At 42.4% G+C, this 19681-nt stretch overlaps 1 protein-coding gene across 1 annotated transcript in view; it reads left to right on the top strand.

The window, feature by feature from the left end:
• Positions 1 to 9750: 9750 nt before the first annotated feature.
• lrrc7 (leucine rich repeat containing 7) overlaps positions 9751 to 19681 on the top strand; it is a 40290-nt gene continuing 30359 nt past the window's right edge. The window contains exons 1-7 of the mRNA XM_041935289.1: positions 9751 to 9781; positions 10058 to 10195; positions 13533 to 13735; positions 16962 to 17079; positions 17321 to 17399; positions 18313 to 18402; positions 18953 to 19009. Of these exons, the coding sequence (XP_041791223.1) occupies positions 9751 to 9781; positions 10058 to 10195; positions 13533 to 13735; positions 16962 to 17079; positions 17321 to 17399; positions 18313 to 18402; positions 18953 to 19009 (716 nt within the window). The remainder of the gene's footprint in view (positions 9782 to 10057; positions 10196 to 13532; positions 13736 to 16961; positions 17080 to 17320; positions 17400 to 18312; positions 18403 to 18952; positions 19010 to 19681) is intronic.

The following is a 19681-nucleotide window of genomic DNA, read 5'->3' as shown; positions in this document are numbered from 1 at the left end:
AGAGAGGTGACAGAAAATGAGAGGAGAGAAGAGAGATGACATGCAATAAAGGTGTCCTATTTCCCGTCAATGCTCCAGAGAAGCAGCAATTTTCTGACATTTGAGCTATGGCCACTTCACTTGAAGCAATCCAGCTGGTGTGCGTTTCACTTTTTCACACGCAGTGTTCACTATCTGCCTCTCGCAGCAGGAGAAAGAATGAATGTGATGTGGGTGTTCGTGACTGCAGGTGCTGTATGTGACTGGTAATGGAGATCAGATCATCTGATGTAATGTTCCTGCATCTGGGCATTCAGTTGTGATTCAGGGAAAAACGACTTTTTGTTTGTTTGTGATTGATCACTTATTGAGCGCAGTGATGTGTTTAAATGGAAAGTTATTTGATGTTTTGCATGAAAGTGTGAAATTTGTCCCCTAATGCAGCAAAAGCACATCCTGCAAAGACGCATCAGTCATCAACTTTTGTCAAATTCTGATCTTGTCACACTATAATATGAAATCAACATAGATTCAGATGCTAATAGACCCGGTCCAATGAAAATCAAGTTTTTTGGGTGCTTTTATATGCTACAAGACAAAGCATGAGTGAAAAGAGCAGTCAATGCCATGGCTGAGCATTTGAGTTGGATCTGCAGTGCACCAGTGGCAGTCTCACAAACACACATTCAGACAGCCAGGGTTTCATACGTCACATACCAACAGAACCTATCCTATCCTATCAGCCAGCAGGGTGCAGCTTTAGAGAGCAATACATAAAGTGTATCACCAGTCTGATGCATCGTCTTCTAGTTGACCCTGTTTAATTCTCTCTTTTAGTTCGGCATCAGTTTGTGGCTCAAACATGTACAGCTGAATCACTCCTGTAGTACTGCTTACTGTTGTATAGTGTACAGTAGCTAGCAGACAGAAAACAAGCAGAGGTTGGTGTGTTTGGTGAGCAGCGGTGGAGGGGTGGGTGGAGAATAGCTCAGTGCTTGCTCAATGATGGCAGAGGTGAACAGCTACGTCTGAGCCATTTTAAGGCATGAACAGTTTTTTTTTTGTGGAAAAAACTTCTAAATATGTCACTTTGATGAACTGTCTGGAGAGAAACAGAAATGAACTATGTGTTTTACCACACACATTGTGCACCTGCACTCAGATACTCTAAGTTTACATTCAGTGCACAGAACTATAAAACAGTGGGTGTTGAAATGAATTCCATTCCCGGTCCATTTTCCTCACCTGAGGGACTGGTTCAGCAGTGCTGCATAAAGCTTGTCAAAATGGTGCTCTTAGCCAGGGCTTCTTAATTAGTGTTTTATGGTAATTTTAGGCAATTGAGTCCCCGGTTTCCATGGCAACTGCTCACTGTGCAATTTCCATGGACTGTTAAGGAAAGCTTTAGGGATAAAAACTTACTAAAGGGTGTTTATGCAAATGGAGGCTGTCATGCACTGTGAGAAAAACACTGGATTCCCTGCAAACTTGTGAGAAGAATTTGTTTTCAGAGAGACCGCGCTGAGAGGTCACAGGTTCAATCCCTGCAACACACAGTTTGCATCAGTGCTGAGGTGACCTTGAGCGAGTGATTTCAGCCCGGCGTGCCTCTCTAAGGATAAGGGCATGAGCTGAAAGCTGAAAAATATCAATGTAGAGATGAAAAGCCGCAGCATATTATCTGTTTTCATTTAGAAAGAGGCAGAGAGGGGAGGAAGAAGGGAGGAGAGGACAGAGGGGTGACAGAGGCAGCAGCAGGTGATAGATGGAGTGAACGCATGAATAGAGATCTAGACAGCCATGCACAGCTATCAGCTGGCAGTAAAAAAGAGAGATTGACTCCCGGCCAGGGAGAGAGAGAGAGAGGGAGAGAGAGAGAAAGAGAGAGAGAGGCATGACAGAAAGATAGAGAGGTTGTTCCAGATAGCAGCAGGTCTCACAGTGTGTACAGACAGAGTTTTTCAGGTGAAGGTGAACCGTTCTCTTGCAATCGGGACTCTGTGTGCTCCGTATTTGTCACGTTGTAGGAGAAGAAACCTGGACACAACGTCACATATGGGAGCTAGGGCAAAGGTCACAGGTTAGCTGTCTGTTTTCGGGTTAAAGTTAGGGTTAGTGCAGTTCCCCTTAGATCTGCAGAGCTTTAAAGAGCCTTTCAGCTCACTGTTTTGGTTTACACTCACTCCCTCCTCCCATCAGCATCATTTCAGGACGCAGAGTCATCCACTCATCACAGGGTTGGTGGGTCAATCTCCAGCTCCTTCTGTCCACATATCAAAATGTCCTTGGGCAAGACACCGAACCCCAAATTGCACCCAATGGTCGGGCCAGCACCTTTCATAGTACCTTGCTGCCATCAGTGTGTGTGTGTGTGTGTGTGTGTGTGTGTGTGTGTGTGTGTGTGTGTATATATAAAGAAGTAAAACTATGTCATATTTTACAATAAAAAAGGCAAAGATGAGTCAAAAGTCTCGTCACTTGTCCTATCAGGTTTGGAGAGTTCCACGTGGGTAGACTCTGAACAAATGTGCATTCAGGCGACGTTGTTCATGCGTGACATGGATCAGACTGTACTGCACGTGAACTGGCACATCGAATGTTGTACCTCGAGAACAGAAGGTTCGGACATCTAGTCTTCAAAACGTTCAATCAAATTAACCCAAAACTCTTAATAACATGTGTCGCCCTGTTCTTAGTATGATCTATGAATAGTTCAAAGCTTCTAGGTCAACAGTGTGAAGGCACGACGCTGTAATAGTAGAAGTGTGTGTGTTTGTGTGTCGTCTGTCCTTCGGGCTCTGAGCATTGCTGGAGCTGCTGGGACACCAGCGTGGCAAGGTGACCTTAAACAACTAAATAACACACGATTAAACACACACACGCCCACACTTCAACAGAAATACACTCTTACAGACCGACATCGACACCAGGAATCTCTGATACGATGATTTTGCATTCTCATTCAGGTGTGGCTGTACATCTACAAAGTCAGTATTTGATTCAAAGCAACAATTAGCTATTTTCATCACTAATGTCGTTAGCGAGCGTCCGAGGTCGAGCGTATGTGTGATTTGGTTCCACACGAAACCTGAAACGTCTGTTGCATCACACTGAAGATGCTGCTGCAGAGAAACGGCCATAATATCTCGCCTGCAGTCTGCCAGTGTGCGTCTTCTTCGACCTTCTTATCCGGAACATTTGTATCGGTCGAAGCTGAGGAGTGGGTGATCAGCACATCTGACTACGCTGCTTCACCCTCTGGCACCAACACAAGCACAGCAGATGCAGCATTGATGATGTTTAACCAGCTCGATCGTCAGCGTCAGAGCAAACTCTCCTTATCCTTCAGATAATCAGTCTCTTCAGATTGACAGATTACAGAACAATCCACATACAGAAAGTTAGTGATAACAGGGAGTAATATCAGTAATCAGCATTCATGCTTCAGTTAGCCTACTTGAAGATATGAATGCGTCCTTTATGGGCTTGATTCAGGAGTTTGGACTGTGTGAGTAGACAAACTTTAGTTTCACAAACCGGGAGGAAAGTTTTGATTTTTCTCCTCACACTCTCATGATTGAGACTAGAGGACTCGATCTGTGGAGATTTCCCCGTCCTCAAACACAAGATGAGAAGTTTATCTTTCCACTGAATCACCTCCTGGAATTTAAACATGGATTTAGATGGAGACGCTTTCTTCGAGAGGAAGCAAAAAGTGCCGTGCACGATTTAAGATGGCTTCCCTTTCCGTCTCTCGGTAGGGGTGGGATGGAGCAAGAGAAGAACTCGACAGACGGAGGTAGAGCGTTGAGAGAGCGAGAGGAAGAGAGAAGCCTGAAAGGGAAAAGAGAGAAGACAGAAAGAGGAGATGTGCCGGGGCGTCTCAGGCAGAACTGGGCCACTGAGCGCAACCCTGGAAGAACGGAGAGGAGAAAAAAAGACAAGAGTGGCCTGGAAACGATGGAGAGAGAGAGAGAGAGAGAGAGAGAGAGAGAGAGGGAGAGAGAGCGAGGGAGAGAGAGAGAGAGAGGGAGAGGGAGACATGACAGAAGGAAGGAGAGGAGGGAGAGGAGAGGCTCAAATAAAGTCTGTTCTCTGTGAGCCTCACTGAGGAACAGTTGGACCACTGAAGCCTCGGGATGAAAAATCAAATAAGTCGATCTGGAAATGTTTGTGAACAGCCAGTCGACTCTGTGTTGATAGTGACATCACTTTACATAACACATGATACCCCACACACACAGCCTCTTCTGGTTTAGAGTACATCTGATCTTTCCAGGCTCACTCCAGGGGGTTTCAGGCCAGACCCGCTGCACTCAGCAGGGGAAGGAGTATTCTAATACTTTACTTAAGTAAAAGTACCATTATATTCATTTCAAAGTACTCTTTTATAAGTTAAAGTCCTGCATTCAAAATCCCACACATGTACATGTACAGAAGTGTTATCTAAATGGACTTTGAGTGTCCTCATTAAAAAAAACCTGCTGCATCTGTGTGTAAGCAGTGTTTTACTGTTGTAGCTGGTTTAATGGCTTTATGTACAGTTTGGTAGTTTAGTCCAGTGGTTTCCAAGATGGGGCTCCGGCCCCTCCAGAGGGTCACAGGATAAATCTGGGGAGCTGTCAGGTGATTAATGGAAGAGGAAAGATGAAGTATAACTTGGTATGCATGTTTTTAACTTTTCTCTAATCTTTGATTTTGAGATTTACCTCTTTGAGCCTCAAACACTAAACATCCCTTTCAAACATGTTTTAACATTCATACAGAATACTCCACTTTGAATAATCATGTCTGTCTGATATGGTTTTTCCACATCAAAAAGTACAATTAGCTGGTTACAATCTTTAAAATGACATCTACTCCCTCTCCCTCATTTGAACTCCACTTGTCTGATCAGCCACTGGATTCTCTGATCTCAGTCGTTAACTTAACTTTGTGATTATTTTTTATCTCCCAAGTTTAACTGTTGGACACAAGATGTCCCCTAAGTCACTGAAAAGTCAATTTGACCTCTTTCTACACTGTGAAGCTCAAACATTCAGCAACATTCATGTTTTTGAGTGGAGGCAATGAAGAATTCAAAAAATAAGCAAACTGTTGTTTTCCCTGCTTTTCTCTTGATAATCATGCCGCAGTCCCTCCGACTGATCTTGCAACCCTTTATTAGGGTCAAGAAACTCTGTCTTAGTCTGTAAAACGGCCATCACCTGCGTCCTGATGGCCTCATGGTTAAAATCCATCCCATATTAACTGTCCCAGGTCTGATTCAGGCTGCGGCCCTGCATCGCATGTAAATCTATCCGATAAAGTCCAGAACCTGATGATTTTCAATTGACATTAATATATGTATAGAAAAAGCTGCAAATACACCCATTTTAGTGGCTGAAGTCAACATATATTGGACATTTGTGCTTATTGAGTGATTTAAAGAAGTACTTGATTCTAAAAAACTGTTTTTCAGTTTAACTTACAGCTCATTAATTAATTGATCAGTTTATCATTTGAGGAATACTCTTTATCAGCTTACAGATGTAAACACTGTGCTGTATGTTAGAAAATCGCCGCAGTAACACAGAAAAGTTTCTCTGACTGCACGACTCTCTGCCGCCCTGCCTTTCTCTGTCTGGCTGCTTGTTTATCCGTCCTTATTGAGGACTATTTATATCCCACTGTTTGCTCGTCTTACTTTCTGTCTGTCATGTGTTGGTGTTTGTCACTGAATGCAGTCAGGTCCTCAACTTCTCCACTACGGAGCGAAAGCAGGCGCTTCGGAAACATCCTCTCAGCTCATTCTGTGGCAGTCTGAGTTTAAGGAACACTGCTTTGACCCACTTGGTGCATTTGTGTATTTGTTCATTCATGCATCTGAGCAGAATTGATTCTCACATTTTGGGTGCAGGTGAACAGTCAGCTGTTGTGTGTTTTGTTGTGGCGGTGGGTTGTTATTTTTAGTGTCGGTGATGTAAGGGTCGTTGGGTTTTACAGACATGCCACCTGGAGCCACTGTGGCAGGCAGATTGGACTGACTGAGTGTGAAAACGCCCAAACCGTGACTCACCAAGACTGTGCTGTGATTCCTTGAGACTTTGTCCTCACTAGGCAAAGGAAAGTACTTAAATATGGCTGCATTTTCCTGACAGTGATATCTCTTAACTGCGTGAGTAATTTCCTCGATAGCAAAGGTGGATGTGGCATGGCTTTGCTGTACAAAATCAAAAACTCTGAGAGAAGAGGTTGGTGGTGGGTGGTTGGGACAAAGTGACGACAGTTCTTGCTGTGTCTCCTACCAAGAGTTAATTTAATGTCATCAATCTTTCCATAACATTAACCCAATAGTTTTAGTTACCTAAATTTAATCAGACCTCAACCACAGCTGCAGATCAGAAAAGGTATTTTCTATTGTTTGAGAGGCAAACAACTTATTTTGTCAAATAACCAGTTATTTCTGGCAAACACTAAACTTCCTGTTCCACCACTGCATCAAATTTTCTTTGTCAGTTTTTCAGCAAATCACCACAGAGCTTCCAGGCAAATGTGCTAATAAAGTTGAAGCTTGTCAACTTTCAACCCAACCCTTTTCCACGTCACTGATCGGTCTCCCTGCTATGCCGCAGCGCTTTGCGAGGCAGCACACTTGCATCCCATTTAATTAGCAGAGACTTACTCTGCTCTGTGTCATGCAGCTTTAAGTGAGTCATCTCCTTAAGATATAAAATCATAAAAAGTGCCGTCAGCTCATAGCAAGAGGATCTTGGGTTCAGATCCATCTGCTGGCTGAGGCATTCTGTACAGAGTTTGCATGTTCTCCATATGGCTATGTTGATATCTTATCACAGTCCAAAGTAGGGCTGCAACCAATGTTATATTGTCATTGACGATAAAACTGCTGATTAATTCTTATATAGTGTCAGGAAATGGTGAAAAATGTTCATTATAATTTAGACAAACAATCAAAAGACCAAATATATTAAGTTTACTTTTATGGAAGAATTCAGAAACCTGAAAATATTCACATTTAAGCAACTGGAACCAGTGATATTTGACATTTCTACTTAAAAAATTACCTAAATGGTAAATCAATTATCAAAATGTGTTTTCTGTCAGTCAAAGAATCCACTAATCATTGCAGCTGTAGTCCAAAGACCTGCAGGTTAGATGGACTGATGACTACATTTGCCCGTAGGTGTAAATGTGAGTGTGAGTGGTTCAGTCTATACACAGTGTATGTCAGACCTGTAATCCAGTGGCTGCAGCGGGAGCTGTGATTGACTCCAGCCGACCTTGACCATGAACAGGAGAAGTGGGTGATGGATGGATTATTGGCCAGATGTTGCTGCATAAACACCCAAGTACATTTGTTTTAGCAGCTAGTCAACACATATTAAGTATGCACAAAACTAGCAAGGTCAATATTTTTGTATTGTCTTTGTGTGCTTTTTCCTTGTTAATGTGATCTGTGGCTGGAGGATATCCCAGATTGCTCTGGCCTCACCCAGAATGTCAAACTCACAAGTGTCTATCATCCATATCCATCATCCCCCTGGAGATGCACCTGTATTTCAAACCTCAGGAACATTATTTTCTGATCATTCCACTGCTTGCAAAATGACTCACGGCAGGACTTTAATGTAGCATGCTTCTGAGGGTTAATAAAAGCCTGGCTCTTCAAACAGGAACCTGACAGATGATGAAGATCCAAGCTTAGAACAAGACAAATGCATCTGCATGTTTGTGTGCATGTGCTGGTGCAGGTAACTGCTGTAAGTGGTTATTTAATTAATGTATAAGAGAAAGAACAAGCTGTTCCGGCTGTTCCGGCTGCTAGTTAGCTAACTGCCTCCCACATGCACAGTCACACACACACACACACTGCTCAGTGACTTGCTTGACAAGCGCTGGGATGTGAAACAGGATCTTCCATTTTCTCTCACTGTCGCAAAGTAATCATAAGCTGAACGAGTCTGCGTGTGTGTCCGTCGTTTTATTGATTTATATGTGTGTGGGCATTTTTTTTATGTGTGTCTGTGTTTCACATGTGCTTGTACATGACAGTGTGTGACTGTTCACTTGTGAGAGGGTGCAGAAGCCTGGGGTGAGTGCAGCATTCACACCTTTACTAAAAACAAAGGAAGAGCCAGAGAACGAGAGACGTGCAGAAGCTCTTCCAAAGCTCGTATTCAGGTGCTATAAAGGTGTCTGATATACTGAGTCTATGTAAAGCGTCGCCAAATGTAGAGCGATCGCCCACTGAGTGCAGCATGTTCTGTTTTATGACAGAGAGAGAGAGTAAAAATACACCCAGCTCCTGGGAGACGGTCTCTATGGCAGCCGTTACTATGGTGATGGCAAGACTGCACGTGAAGTGATGGCTGTCATGGGACTCTGGGGAATTCACCCTCCCGAGGTGCTGGAGGAGGCACACACGCACGCGTGCACACACACACACACACAAACTTCAATGACGAGCAGAGGGAAGAACTTAGAGACGAGACCATCTGAGGTGAAATCCAGGCAGAGCAATGACAGCGGGTGGACTGCTTGCTTGGATCTAATCATCCTCTAAAATCAGATGCTTTGTTTAGTGGGAAAAAAATCTTCTTAGGACATTTTAGTCTGGAATTGAATCGTTATTTTCTTATAAAAAGTGTTATAATATTAACCTATCAATACAAATCAAAGAATGAACTGAAATAAACTTTAATAATTTTTTTTAAGAAATAAATTTTAATCTCTAGGCCCAGTGTTTGTTCCTTCCGTACGTTTGTTGCAAATGAAGAAGTTGTTAAATTTAAATTTAAATAAAAAATAGGTTGACGTCTTCTTACTTCAAGGGAGTACAGATGTAAATTAGCAGGCTTGCTAACTCCGACACATTTACACATGTACTCACATACTGATGTTCATTAATGTGTACTATCTCTTTTCAAATAAATAAATAAATAAATAAACAAAAAAAATACTGCACCCCAAAAGACAACCAAAAATACTCTTACAATCATCATTTGATATATATCTATTATTTATGTATATTTATGTGTATTTTGCTCATAATACTTCTGTACTGTTACTCAAATAGGCTTTCGCATGCAGATCTTTTACTTGTAATTGAGTATTTTGACATTGTGGTATTAGTACATTTACAAAAGTACCGAATCTAAACACTTCTTTCACCACTGCTTGTGTGTAAATGTGTGTGGGTAGCTCTCTCTCTCTCTTTCTTTCTCTCTCTCTCTCTCTCTCTCTGTGTGTGTGTGTGTGTGTGTGTGTAGTGTGTAGTGTGTGGGCGGGTGTGTGTTTCTCACTACTCTCATTTGAGTTTCTTTTGTGTAACTCTCATTGTACCAATGTTTGTGTGTGTGTGTGTGTGTGTGTGTCGGCAACTTGCACATGCACAAGTAGCGTTGCCTCTGCAGAGTCAGTCTGCTCTGTCATGCTGTTTCCATAGCAGCAGCGAGAGCCAACACAGCCAACCACGCTCACTTCCTGGTTTCACCCTATTGGTGGCGGCTCGCTCTGACTCTCTTCCCTCTCTCTGGGAGTCTGAGCAGGACTTGAAGCACCTCAGTGTCCCCTTTACATGCATTCATTCAGACGGGTTCGACCAGAGCATGAGAAACACAAGGAAGTAGAAAAGAAAAGAAAAGAAAAGATTTTCAAAGTTAGCTCCATTTTCTTTACCAAACATGATTTCTATGAATGAACATGAGCTGGTCTTGTAGGATCTTTAAAAACCTCACAGTTTGGTTATTTTTCTTACATTTATCTTTTGAAATGAAACCCATAGAGTCGAGGAAACACTCAGGTCTGAGCAGCTCTGCATCCTCCCTGTTCTGTGCATCCTTTGTCTGGGTTCTTCCTCATGTACCATCAGTCCCCGGAGGTGCCTGTGTCATGAAGGTGACTGCCCACCGTCGGCACTCATCGTCGCCCACGTAAACAATCTCTCATTTGCCTCTAATATTTGTCGTTGTCCCTGCTGTTTAGTCCTAGTGGGTAACAACAGCTCTCCTCTTCTTTTTTCTGCTCTCTTGACAAAAAGGCTGTTATTTTTAGTCTCCTCTCTGGTTGCATATTTAAGCTGTTACATCAATAGACTGTGAGTGCATAATCCAGCAGCTGCAGTATCAGTCGCTAATAAAGACAGGTTGTTTAGCAGACCGTGTGCTGATATTTGTCCAATCGATTTGCCAAATCAATAACCACAACACTTTTCAGTGCTTTTTTTGGATGTCATAAAAGACAATCTGTCATTAGTCTACGTTACTTCACCAAATGTCCGTGGGAAAAACGAATGTTTTAGCTTGTGTGGGACTAATCATCATGTCTGTGGACAGAAATGAATGGACTTTATGACTCACATTACCCAAGGAAAAAGAAGGAAGGAAAAAGAACAAAGATCAAGCCAAGTCTCCACAAAATAAGATGAACAACAAAACACGATTGCTATGAGAGAGAAAATGAAAAGCTTTAGTAGCAGAGAAGTACGCAGGACCTCATCTACCAAGAGGTCGTATCAGCTGCGGTCAGTGTTGCTGGTTTGAAACATTATACTGGGCCATGTGGCTCTTGGCTTGGATGCCAAGTGGCTGATTAGAGGATGCAGTAAGCATCAAACTGATTTCACACCTTTGGTAGTCAGGTAGCTTTCAGACAAGCTAGCATTCAGACTAAAAGATTCATAAAATCTAACAGTCACTATAGATAATGAGAGCAAAACCAGAAGTGTAAGGTGGGATATAGAAGGAAAATAAAGAGATTTTTTTTATTTTATTTAGTTGCATTTCACCACTGTTAGTTTGGAGATTAGGTTGTCCCGCTACCCCTCCAAGTTGGAGTTGGAGATGGAGATGCCAGATCTGTTAGTGTCAGTGCAGATGATGACGGATGTAGATAAATTATTTTGTCCAGATAATACAACAGTGTCTGAACACAACAAGTCCTGCAAATTAACAAGTTGCACTAAACTTCTCCAATATTCCACAAATTAGAGCTGAAACAGTCTCAGCTGTCTTACCTTCAATCAATCAGTTATTTATCTGACTGTGCAGGAGAACTATACTTAACTATAAATATCAGACATGCACAATAAAGTTCATTACCATCCTTTCAAAGGTACAATATAGTTAGAGTTTGAGCTCTCAAAAACTGAATAATTAATTACAAATTGACAATAACTGCAAAACCCTTGCCCAATTGTGCACCCCTAAAACAGATCTACCTTCTCTTTTCTAACCTCTTCTCAGTGGGTACTTCCCTAGTCTTCCTATAGGTCCCAATTCATCAATTTCACTCCAAGCCCTTTGGGGATTCTAACAGATGTGAGAGCCCCTGCTTACATTTGCCTTTCACTGCATGCAAAGTTTCATCATATCTGTTTTCACATGCTTAAATTCAATCTTTAACCCCGACTCTTATACTTAAAAGATACATGGATTTTATTTTAGAATTGAAGGAATTTCAAACTCTTTAGCATAAAAATAACAGGATCATGAAATGTTTTTTCAGGTTTATCTTATCTGGGTAATCCTCATTGTTGAAATCCCACCAGTGCTAAACAAACCATGTGTTACCTTTTAGCTCTAAACACAAGAGGTGAGACAAGAGCCAGTGGTCCGAGGTGTGAGCGTCATGAAAAGCACTGCATGCTGGGTTTACACATACTGTAGACAAACCGTAAATCCCGGTTCGCCTCATTACGCCCGCTTTGAGCATGGCTGTGGATGAGAATGTATTGATTTTAATGGTCCAGCCCTTTCAGATAAAGAGTCCTGGAGGATCTGCGGTCTTTTTTTGAATCAGATTTCACTGGCATTGCAACAAACTGGAGCAGATAACACAGTGTCCTCGCTGTGCTGGAGATCACTGTGTCTATCACTCATCTGGTCACACTGTGGAGCTGCACATGTGTGTGTTTATAGACAGATAAAGCTGCAGGTCTTATCGCTGAGCCTCCTGCTCTGCCTCTCTCTTAACCTCCTCAGAGTTTCAACTGCCCTCCCTCCTTTTACCTTTGCTCTCTTTCTCCTGTCGTCTCCTCTTTGCGGCTGGTTTTAGCTCATCCAGATCGAACAGGAAATGAAAGCGACAGATAACTGAAAATTCACTCTTTGTTCTATCTGAAAGGGCCGCCATTAAAACGTTTTTATTTGTCAGTAGATTGAGTGCGGTAAGCGTTTGGGTTTGAAATGATAAAGCTGAATGATAAATCCTCACTCAAGGATTTTAATACCCGTGGTTAGCCTGCTCATGCCATTCAGCCGCTGGCTTTTTGAATGAAGTCGTGTAATGGAGTGATGTTGTCGCAGAATTACAAAGGATTCAATCTAATTATATGGCTCTGGCTTGTTGTTTGAAGAGGGTGAGAGAAACACGATGGTGAAACATGGTGAACTCTGTGGAAGAGGACCTGCTCCCTCTGGAGCTATAAAGAGCTCATTCTAAGGTGAATTTCAGGCAATCATACAGATCTATATATGAAAATAGAATTTAATTAGCAGGATTAGTCACATTTGAGAAAATGCATTATAATAAAAAAAAAATCAATGATATAAATTATAATACATATCGATATCATATTATAAAATAACATGCCTTGAGATTTCCAGCAGTCAGAAACAAGTGTTTTCTCTGGCTGTGGTGCAACACACAATGGATACACTGAAGAGATAAGCAGCCAACAGGAAGAGGTGTTAGAAGACCGCTTTGCAGCAACACATGGTCAATACAGACATAGGGCACTCTGAGATTTCACTTTTTAATGTATGTGCTGCTGCAGGCCATCTATAGCGACATTAATAAGGCTGGCGTTAAATAAAACAGATCAGTGCATGACCCATTTGATGCACAAAAATCACCACACAGCAGTTATTCTTGTGTTGTATTCTTTGTAAAATGTACATGGACGCCCCTGACCGCTGATTTAAGAGTCATTTGGACACTCTGTCCACTCATTATCTATACCTGCTTATCCTCTGTGGGGTTAGAGTTTGGAGAGATGGCGTTTAGGAGGAGGGATAGAGTTTATATCAGCTCAGAATGGGTGAGAGGACAGAGTACACCTTGGACCGGTCTCCAGTCTATCACAGGGCAGTTTGCTAACTCATAGATGATGTGGTTCTTCTGATGAGCCTGATCTACTGTATGTGTCCCTTTAACACCGCAGGCTACAGAGTCATACAAACGCTGTCATTTTTACACACCACACTCGCAGTGGTGTTTTTTTTTTTTTTTGGAGAGCGTGTTACTTTGTCCATGTATTTGTTGCTTTGCTTATTAAAGCCAGTGAAACCTGTCACATCACTGAATACGGCTTTATTTAGGAACATTTTAGAGACGGTCCCACACGTACATTTTAATGCCAGCTCCATGTTTAGTCTCTGAAGCATATCTGATGCTAGTTTGATATTTCAGTTCTGTTTTAGTGAAGTAGCTTCACCGTGAGCTTGGTGCTGTCAAACAAACAATCAGATACAACGAGCCCGATGATGTTCATGTGTTTCAGACCTTCTGAAATGAATCTAACACACTTCCTTGTCCTCTTCTTGCCTCTGTAGTGCAGTGTCTGGAAATGACCACTAAGCGGAAGCTGATTGGCCGGCTGGTGCCGTGCCGTTGTTTCCGTGGCGAGGAGGAAGTGATCTCAGTGTTGGACTACTCCCACTGCAGCCTGCAGCAGGTCCCCAAGGAAATCTTCAGCTTTGAGAGAACTCTGGAGGAGCTCTACCTAGACGCCAACCAGATTGAGGAACTACCCAAGGTAACACTGAAGCACGAGCTAACCCCTCTCTGCTGACTTTAACCTCTCGACCCCAACTTTCTATACACTCATAAGCACTTCTTGACTACCTGAACCTGGATCAAGTCCAGCCAGCCAGCCCAGTATGTGTGGCACTTTTTTATGACCTTGATCGCTTTGATTAAAATAAAGTGTTTGCTCAACACCTTGTACTCAGGGAGCAGTGATCTATGTCTTACATAATAAAGAGCTGTTTTACTTTTTAACCTATTGGATGAAAGCAAGGAAAACATGCATTGTTGCACTTTTTCACACACTGATTACTTGGCTGTAACCAGCGACTTAATACCCTCAGAAGCTTACACATTTTGATATATTAATGTTGTGCATTCTTTTACTTGTAGATAGAGGCACCAATCGTGTCCTTTTAAAGGAATTTACAGTTAAGAGATACTAAAAGTCTAGAGCCACCAGAAATCAGGTGTTTGATGGCTGAGAAGAGAGAGCTTACCTATTCTTTCATCATTACCACCAGTGGGGCAAACAAATGTGAAGTTTGGCCTGATGGGGGCATCAAGGCCATGCTGGCACCTGAACCAAGCGTGTTTCCTCTGTACAGATGCCAGTTTAGGATATCTCAAACTCAGCTCCTCAGTCTACATTGCAGTTTTCATTATCGTCCTTTGTCAGCCTCAGATGTACTCAGTGCTTTGAAATGAATGTTTACGTGTCAGTCTTTTCAATAATGGTTGAGATATTTCATTCTGTGCGTCTCTGAAGTTCTTCCTTATCAAAACTGAGGGTCTAAAGATAGACGGGGGTCGTAATCGGCACAATTTGCAAATTTGCGATTTTGCAATACATAAATGACACTTTCTTAACTTGACCAATCAACTTATCATCATTGCCATTCCTAATGAAATATATTTGAAGAGTCTTGAGACCAAGACCAACAGCATTGTTTTTCTGCCATTTACATACTACAAACATCATCTAAAAAATCGCAATGTGGTCCATACAACTCATGACTGACTCGTGACTCATTCAAGTTCTCACCAAAGGTCAGCAGTATGTCTTACACCTGTTTTGAGTCATTCATGATATGGGAGTGACAATTACATGGAGAGAGAAAGGAAACACCTCAAAGTTTAGAAGTTATGAAATGATAGCTCTGCATGACATAATCCCTTAATGAACTTGTGCATGACAACATTCTGTGTTTCTGACAAGCACATAAAACCTGACCTTTCTGAAAGACTGTCAGCGCGTAACAGTACATGAAAAAAAAACAGCTGAAGCTATGGCTTACCTGCATGATTGTAACGTTGACAATAAGTGGAAGAATGCAACAGTGAGTGACAGGTAAATTCCAGGCAGCATCATGGCCACAAGGTGGCATGAAGGCCATCTGAGATGTTCAGGAAACCCTAATCTTGGCAGTGATGAGGCAAAATGCCCTTGCAGTGTTTCAAGGTGAATTACAGGTGCTGTTCATAAGAGGGCTGCCTCATTTTATTGATATCCTGTCCTGGTTTAAACGACACACGCTTTGAATTGGATTTCTAAATATAACCTGCATGAATGGAGACAGTCTAGAGGGGGCTGTGTAAGTGGCAGGAGCTTGCATTCAACTGACAAAAAAAGATCTGCCTTCATACTGTATATGTATACATGTGCCAGGATTGTATAAGAGCTATTGAGGCTGCCAGAGTGATTGGCCTTTATGTAAGTGAGTTGGAGAGCTCCTTAAGTGCGCGTGAGTAAGTGATGGTGTCTTTATGTGTAACAGCCTGTTCTGACCCATGGGCACAGAGAAGCCCTTTCCATGTTTATCTCTGGCTCGCTGTTTGGCCCCAGAGCTCCTGCAATGTCTGCATGGGATCCCTTTCATTGTGCATGTCAGGTGACTGGAAACGTGGAGGTGCCCATAGGAATGAATGTGAGGGAGCACATGTTTGTTTAAATCATGAGAGGATTGCACAAGATGGTGTTTTGTGTGAAGCGTGGTAGACGCCTCACATTCAGTGGCTGAAGTCTGGGTGACACTTGGCACATGAAGGTGGCACATGTTTATCTGGCCGCAGTGCCGCTTACAGCTTAGAGACAGCACATGGGTGTTGTGGAAATCATCACATGATCACGCTCTGGAAGTGCTTTGGCACATTTGATTTTTCAAGTGATATTTTAATCATCCGCTTTTAAATGACTTCATGCTTCAATCGTTGGCCCCTCCCATTGCCAGCCCAAGACTTTCAGTGGCCCCCACATGACACCCCTATGACAGATGTCTGGGGGCACCACTGCATTCATCCAAATGGATTGAGCCAGCAGGTAGGAAATCCTCAGCATTCCTCCTGTAGGGATGCTGTACCACCTGTACTGATGTGGATCTAATTGAGGTCACTTCTTCAGAGGACACCAAAAGTGAACCACATTCTGGTCCCTTCCCAGGTGGTGTTCCACCTGTGCTGACAAGACTGGGGTTTAATGTCTCACTCTAAAGAAAAAAACTACACACTGCCCTGTGTTTGTGGAGGTCCGGCTGTTCTTCTCACTTATATCTGTGTCCTGACTGTCACTGCTCATGCATTTTTACAACAAGTTATATATGGGGTTTGTCTTAATGGTTAGGTCTATCCTATCAGCGGTAAAGACCCAAGATTTCAACACGCAGTTCACCGCCATTCATTTTCTATGGGACACGAGCAGATCTCCTCACAAGGCAGGAAAAGGGTGGTGTCAAAAGCTGAAAATGTTCAATTTAAACAAATGAGGCAAAAAGCAATGCACCGCTGGGTCGGGAGGTTCGGTCTTTACCTGCTGTGGAGACACGTCTGTGGAGGAGATCATGGCTGTACTGACCCTGCGTTCAGATTGGCTCAAACTGTGTTTTGTTTTTGTATTTAGCCTTTCTGTATTCTGAGCACTCCTTTTTATGCATGTGCTTTCACTCTTGTATAAGTTTTGGCATTTGCAGTACTTTTTTTTACTCAGGACTGTTCTCTCTGAATGCTTTTCTTTCACCCTTATTTTTTTTGTCCCTCAGGGCCACCATATGTAGGAGATTAATTCTGCATTATTCATCGAAAAACACAGCTAAAATGGCACAGCTTTTTCACAACATTAAGTGCTGCATGCCTCCAGCTGACTTCCCCGCTCTCTGTCCTTTTGTATCTTGCTGCTAAAGGTCTGTGTGATTTTCCAGCGGACTATAATATTCCATTGTCTCCCCACTGTGTTTCTATAGCAACTCTTCAACTGCCAGGCCTTGAAGAAGCTGAGCATGCCTGATAACGACCTGTCCAACCTGCCCACCACCATCGCCAGCTTGGTTAACCTCAAAGAGCTTGACATCAGTAAAAATGGTAAAAATCCTCTCGGTAACACTCATGAACTGAACAAACCTGACAAAGTAAACATCTGGAAACTTTCCAGCATTCTCAACTGCAGTTAAAATTACAGTCTGTGAACGTCAGAGTTTTCCTGCAGACCTCAAATAGCTGCAGCAGCCCAGGATAAAACCTCATGATCACAAAAATTTTACATTCCAGAAGTCAAAATCGTACACATGCCACCACCCTTCTCCTCTGTGTCTCTCTCTTACAGGTATCCAGGAGTTTCCAGACAATATAAAATGCTGTAAAGGCCTGTCTGTGGTGGAGGCCAGTGTCAATCCTATCACCAAGTAAGACACTAACACACACCTGATAAACACGTGTTACTCATATCATGACTACTGAGGTTGAGTATTCGCTGGAAAACCTGGGGCCTCTTACTTAAAGGCAACAAATACTGTATTAATGCTTGTCTGAAGCACAGACATGTACACAGCTGCAAAACTGACAAATGCCTGAGAATACAGCATCTGGATAACATCCAGAGGCAAAACAAGGGCTCCCTCATCCAAAAAACGAACATCTCTCTGACACTTTCAAAATGGCTCGTTTATAGTGTTGGTTCTTTCTGAACCATTTTCTAAAAAAATGTTCCAAAGAGTTCTTTGTTATGTTGATAGCACCAATTTTGGACTCTTCGAGATGCAATGGGCTGCGCGATGCATTTGCCATATATTTAGCTGTTTGGGCAGATTTGTCTGTCACAGCTCAGCGTCAAGAGTCCAACACGGTTCTCTCTCTCTCTCTCTTTTTTCTGCTTTTCTGTATTTCAACCCACGTGTTTATAACACATAGAGGCACTAAATAGTTTAGAATAGCTGGCTGTATCCACAGACCCTATACTACCATACAATTATATATATCCTTTTGGCTCAGCTATGGTGGTGTAACGTCCATGAAACACAACTGGAATCAACTGCACAGTACACTGCAGACAGAAATGCTTCTTTAACTGTGTGTGTGTGTGTGTGTGTGTGTGTGTGTGTGCGCGTGTGTGTGTGTGCGTGTGTGTGTGTGTGTGTGTGTGTGTGTGTGTGCAGGAGATGAGTCATCTGCAGGCTAACAGCAGTTAGCTGTTTCTACAGGGCTGTTATGGGAACGTTGTCTCTGTTTTAATCCATTGAGGCCCTTCAAGGAGACACACTTTCTTATTCTTCTTTTGCTCATGTTTTTCTTTTCTTTCTTTCTTTCTGCACCTCCCAGACTCCCAGATGGTTTTACGCAGCTCCTTAATCTGACCCAGCTCTTCTTAAACGATGCCTTCTTGGAGTATCTGCCGGCTAACTTCGGCAGGTAAAGTGATGCATGTAATTGTTTGTGTGTGAAAGTGTGTAGGATGTGATGTTTGTCCTTATTTCAGGCACCACAGACTCAAATTCAGCCCCACTAGTATCGATTGTAAAGAATCTTGGTAAAAAGAGCGGGTACACCCATGTTTATCAGCCTTTATTTGTCTGTACTGCCTGTAATTCAGTATTTGTAGCATGCCTGGTAATTCTGAGGCCCCTTCCTATCATTAACCCATGAATTTGCTTTTTAGCATTTTATCCTGGTAATGGTCATGGTGTTGATGTATTTTTGGTTGTTTGTAAATTCAATCATCGTGAGTCAGTTTGTGATGAATTCCTGTGAAATATGTGGTAGCTCATTAGTGACACATGCCCATGGTGGTGATCATCTATAATGACGTGGCCTTTACTGGTCGATTATTATGTATCATTCCTATCATTAGTTTGATGCTGGTTCTCAAACTGAAATCAGGAAAAATGGGGCCTATTTTTTTCCTCATTTTATGTTGTAACAATTAATCCACATATTGGTTTATGCGCCTTATGTTTGTCAGACTCTCCAAACTACGGATCCTGGAGCTGAGAGAGAACCACCTGAAAACCATGCCAAAGTAAGATAAACCGCCATATGTGTGTGTGAGAAAGGAGGAAGAGAAAGGAACACTGATTTTGATTCTTTACGCTTCGCTCGGTGCAAGTGTGATGGAACACACAGATGCTTCATGATATTACTGAGTGTATGCTTGCTCTCCCAGGTGTCCAGATTAAAACTAGATTTTTTCCTGGCAGGTGTTCTTGTATTCTGATGAAGCCTGTTACAACAGCAGTGTGTTGGCAACAGTTGTAGTGTTTCCCGTTTATTGTAATGCAGCTGCATGTAACGTAGCTGCATGTATCCCTGAGTTCATACCCCCACCATGGCCACGAACAGGCCGCTGTAACAAGCCTACATAACAGAGATAACCCTCAAAGCAGTGGAGCAATGGTGACTTCAACCACTGCGCTTTTCCTCCCTGTACTACTTTGTACTAATACGGGTTACAATCAGTGCTGTTTCTTGAAATGCTTCCTTATCAACATATAGGAGGAATACTAAGTCAAATACACAGTAAAGGTTAAAGTTTTAAGATTGAGATGAAGATTTTAAAAGGTGCAAGGGAATCACACCGTTGCTTTGCAACAAGCTAACATGAGTAAAAAACAACAGTAATGTGTTCAAAATGGAAATGACAAACCAGAGAGGAAGGAGGTAGAAACATAAGGAAATATGAATACATGTAATA

The sequence above is a fragment of the Chelmon rostratus genome, chromosome 4, assembly GCF_017976325.1.
Source record: "Chelmon rostratus isolate fCheRos1 chromosome 4, fCheRos1.pri, whole genome shotgun sequence".
In the NCBI taxonomy this organism is placed as follows: Eukaryota; Metazoa; Chordata; class Actinopteri; order Chaetodontiformes; family Chaetodontidae; genus Chelmon; species Chelmon rostratus.
The sequence above is the reverse complement of the archived record's forward strand: the minus strand, read 5'-3'. Positions and strand labels throughout refer to the sequence as shown.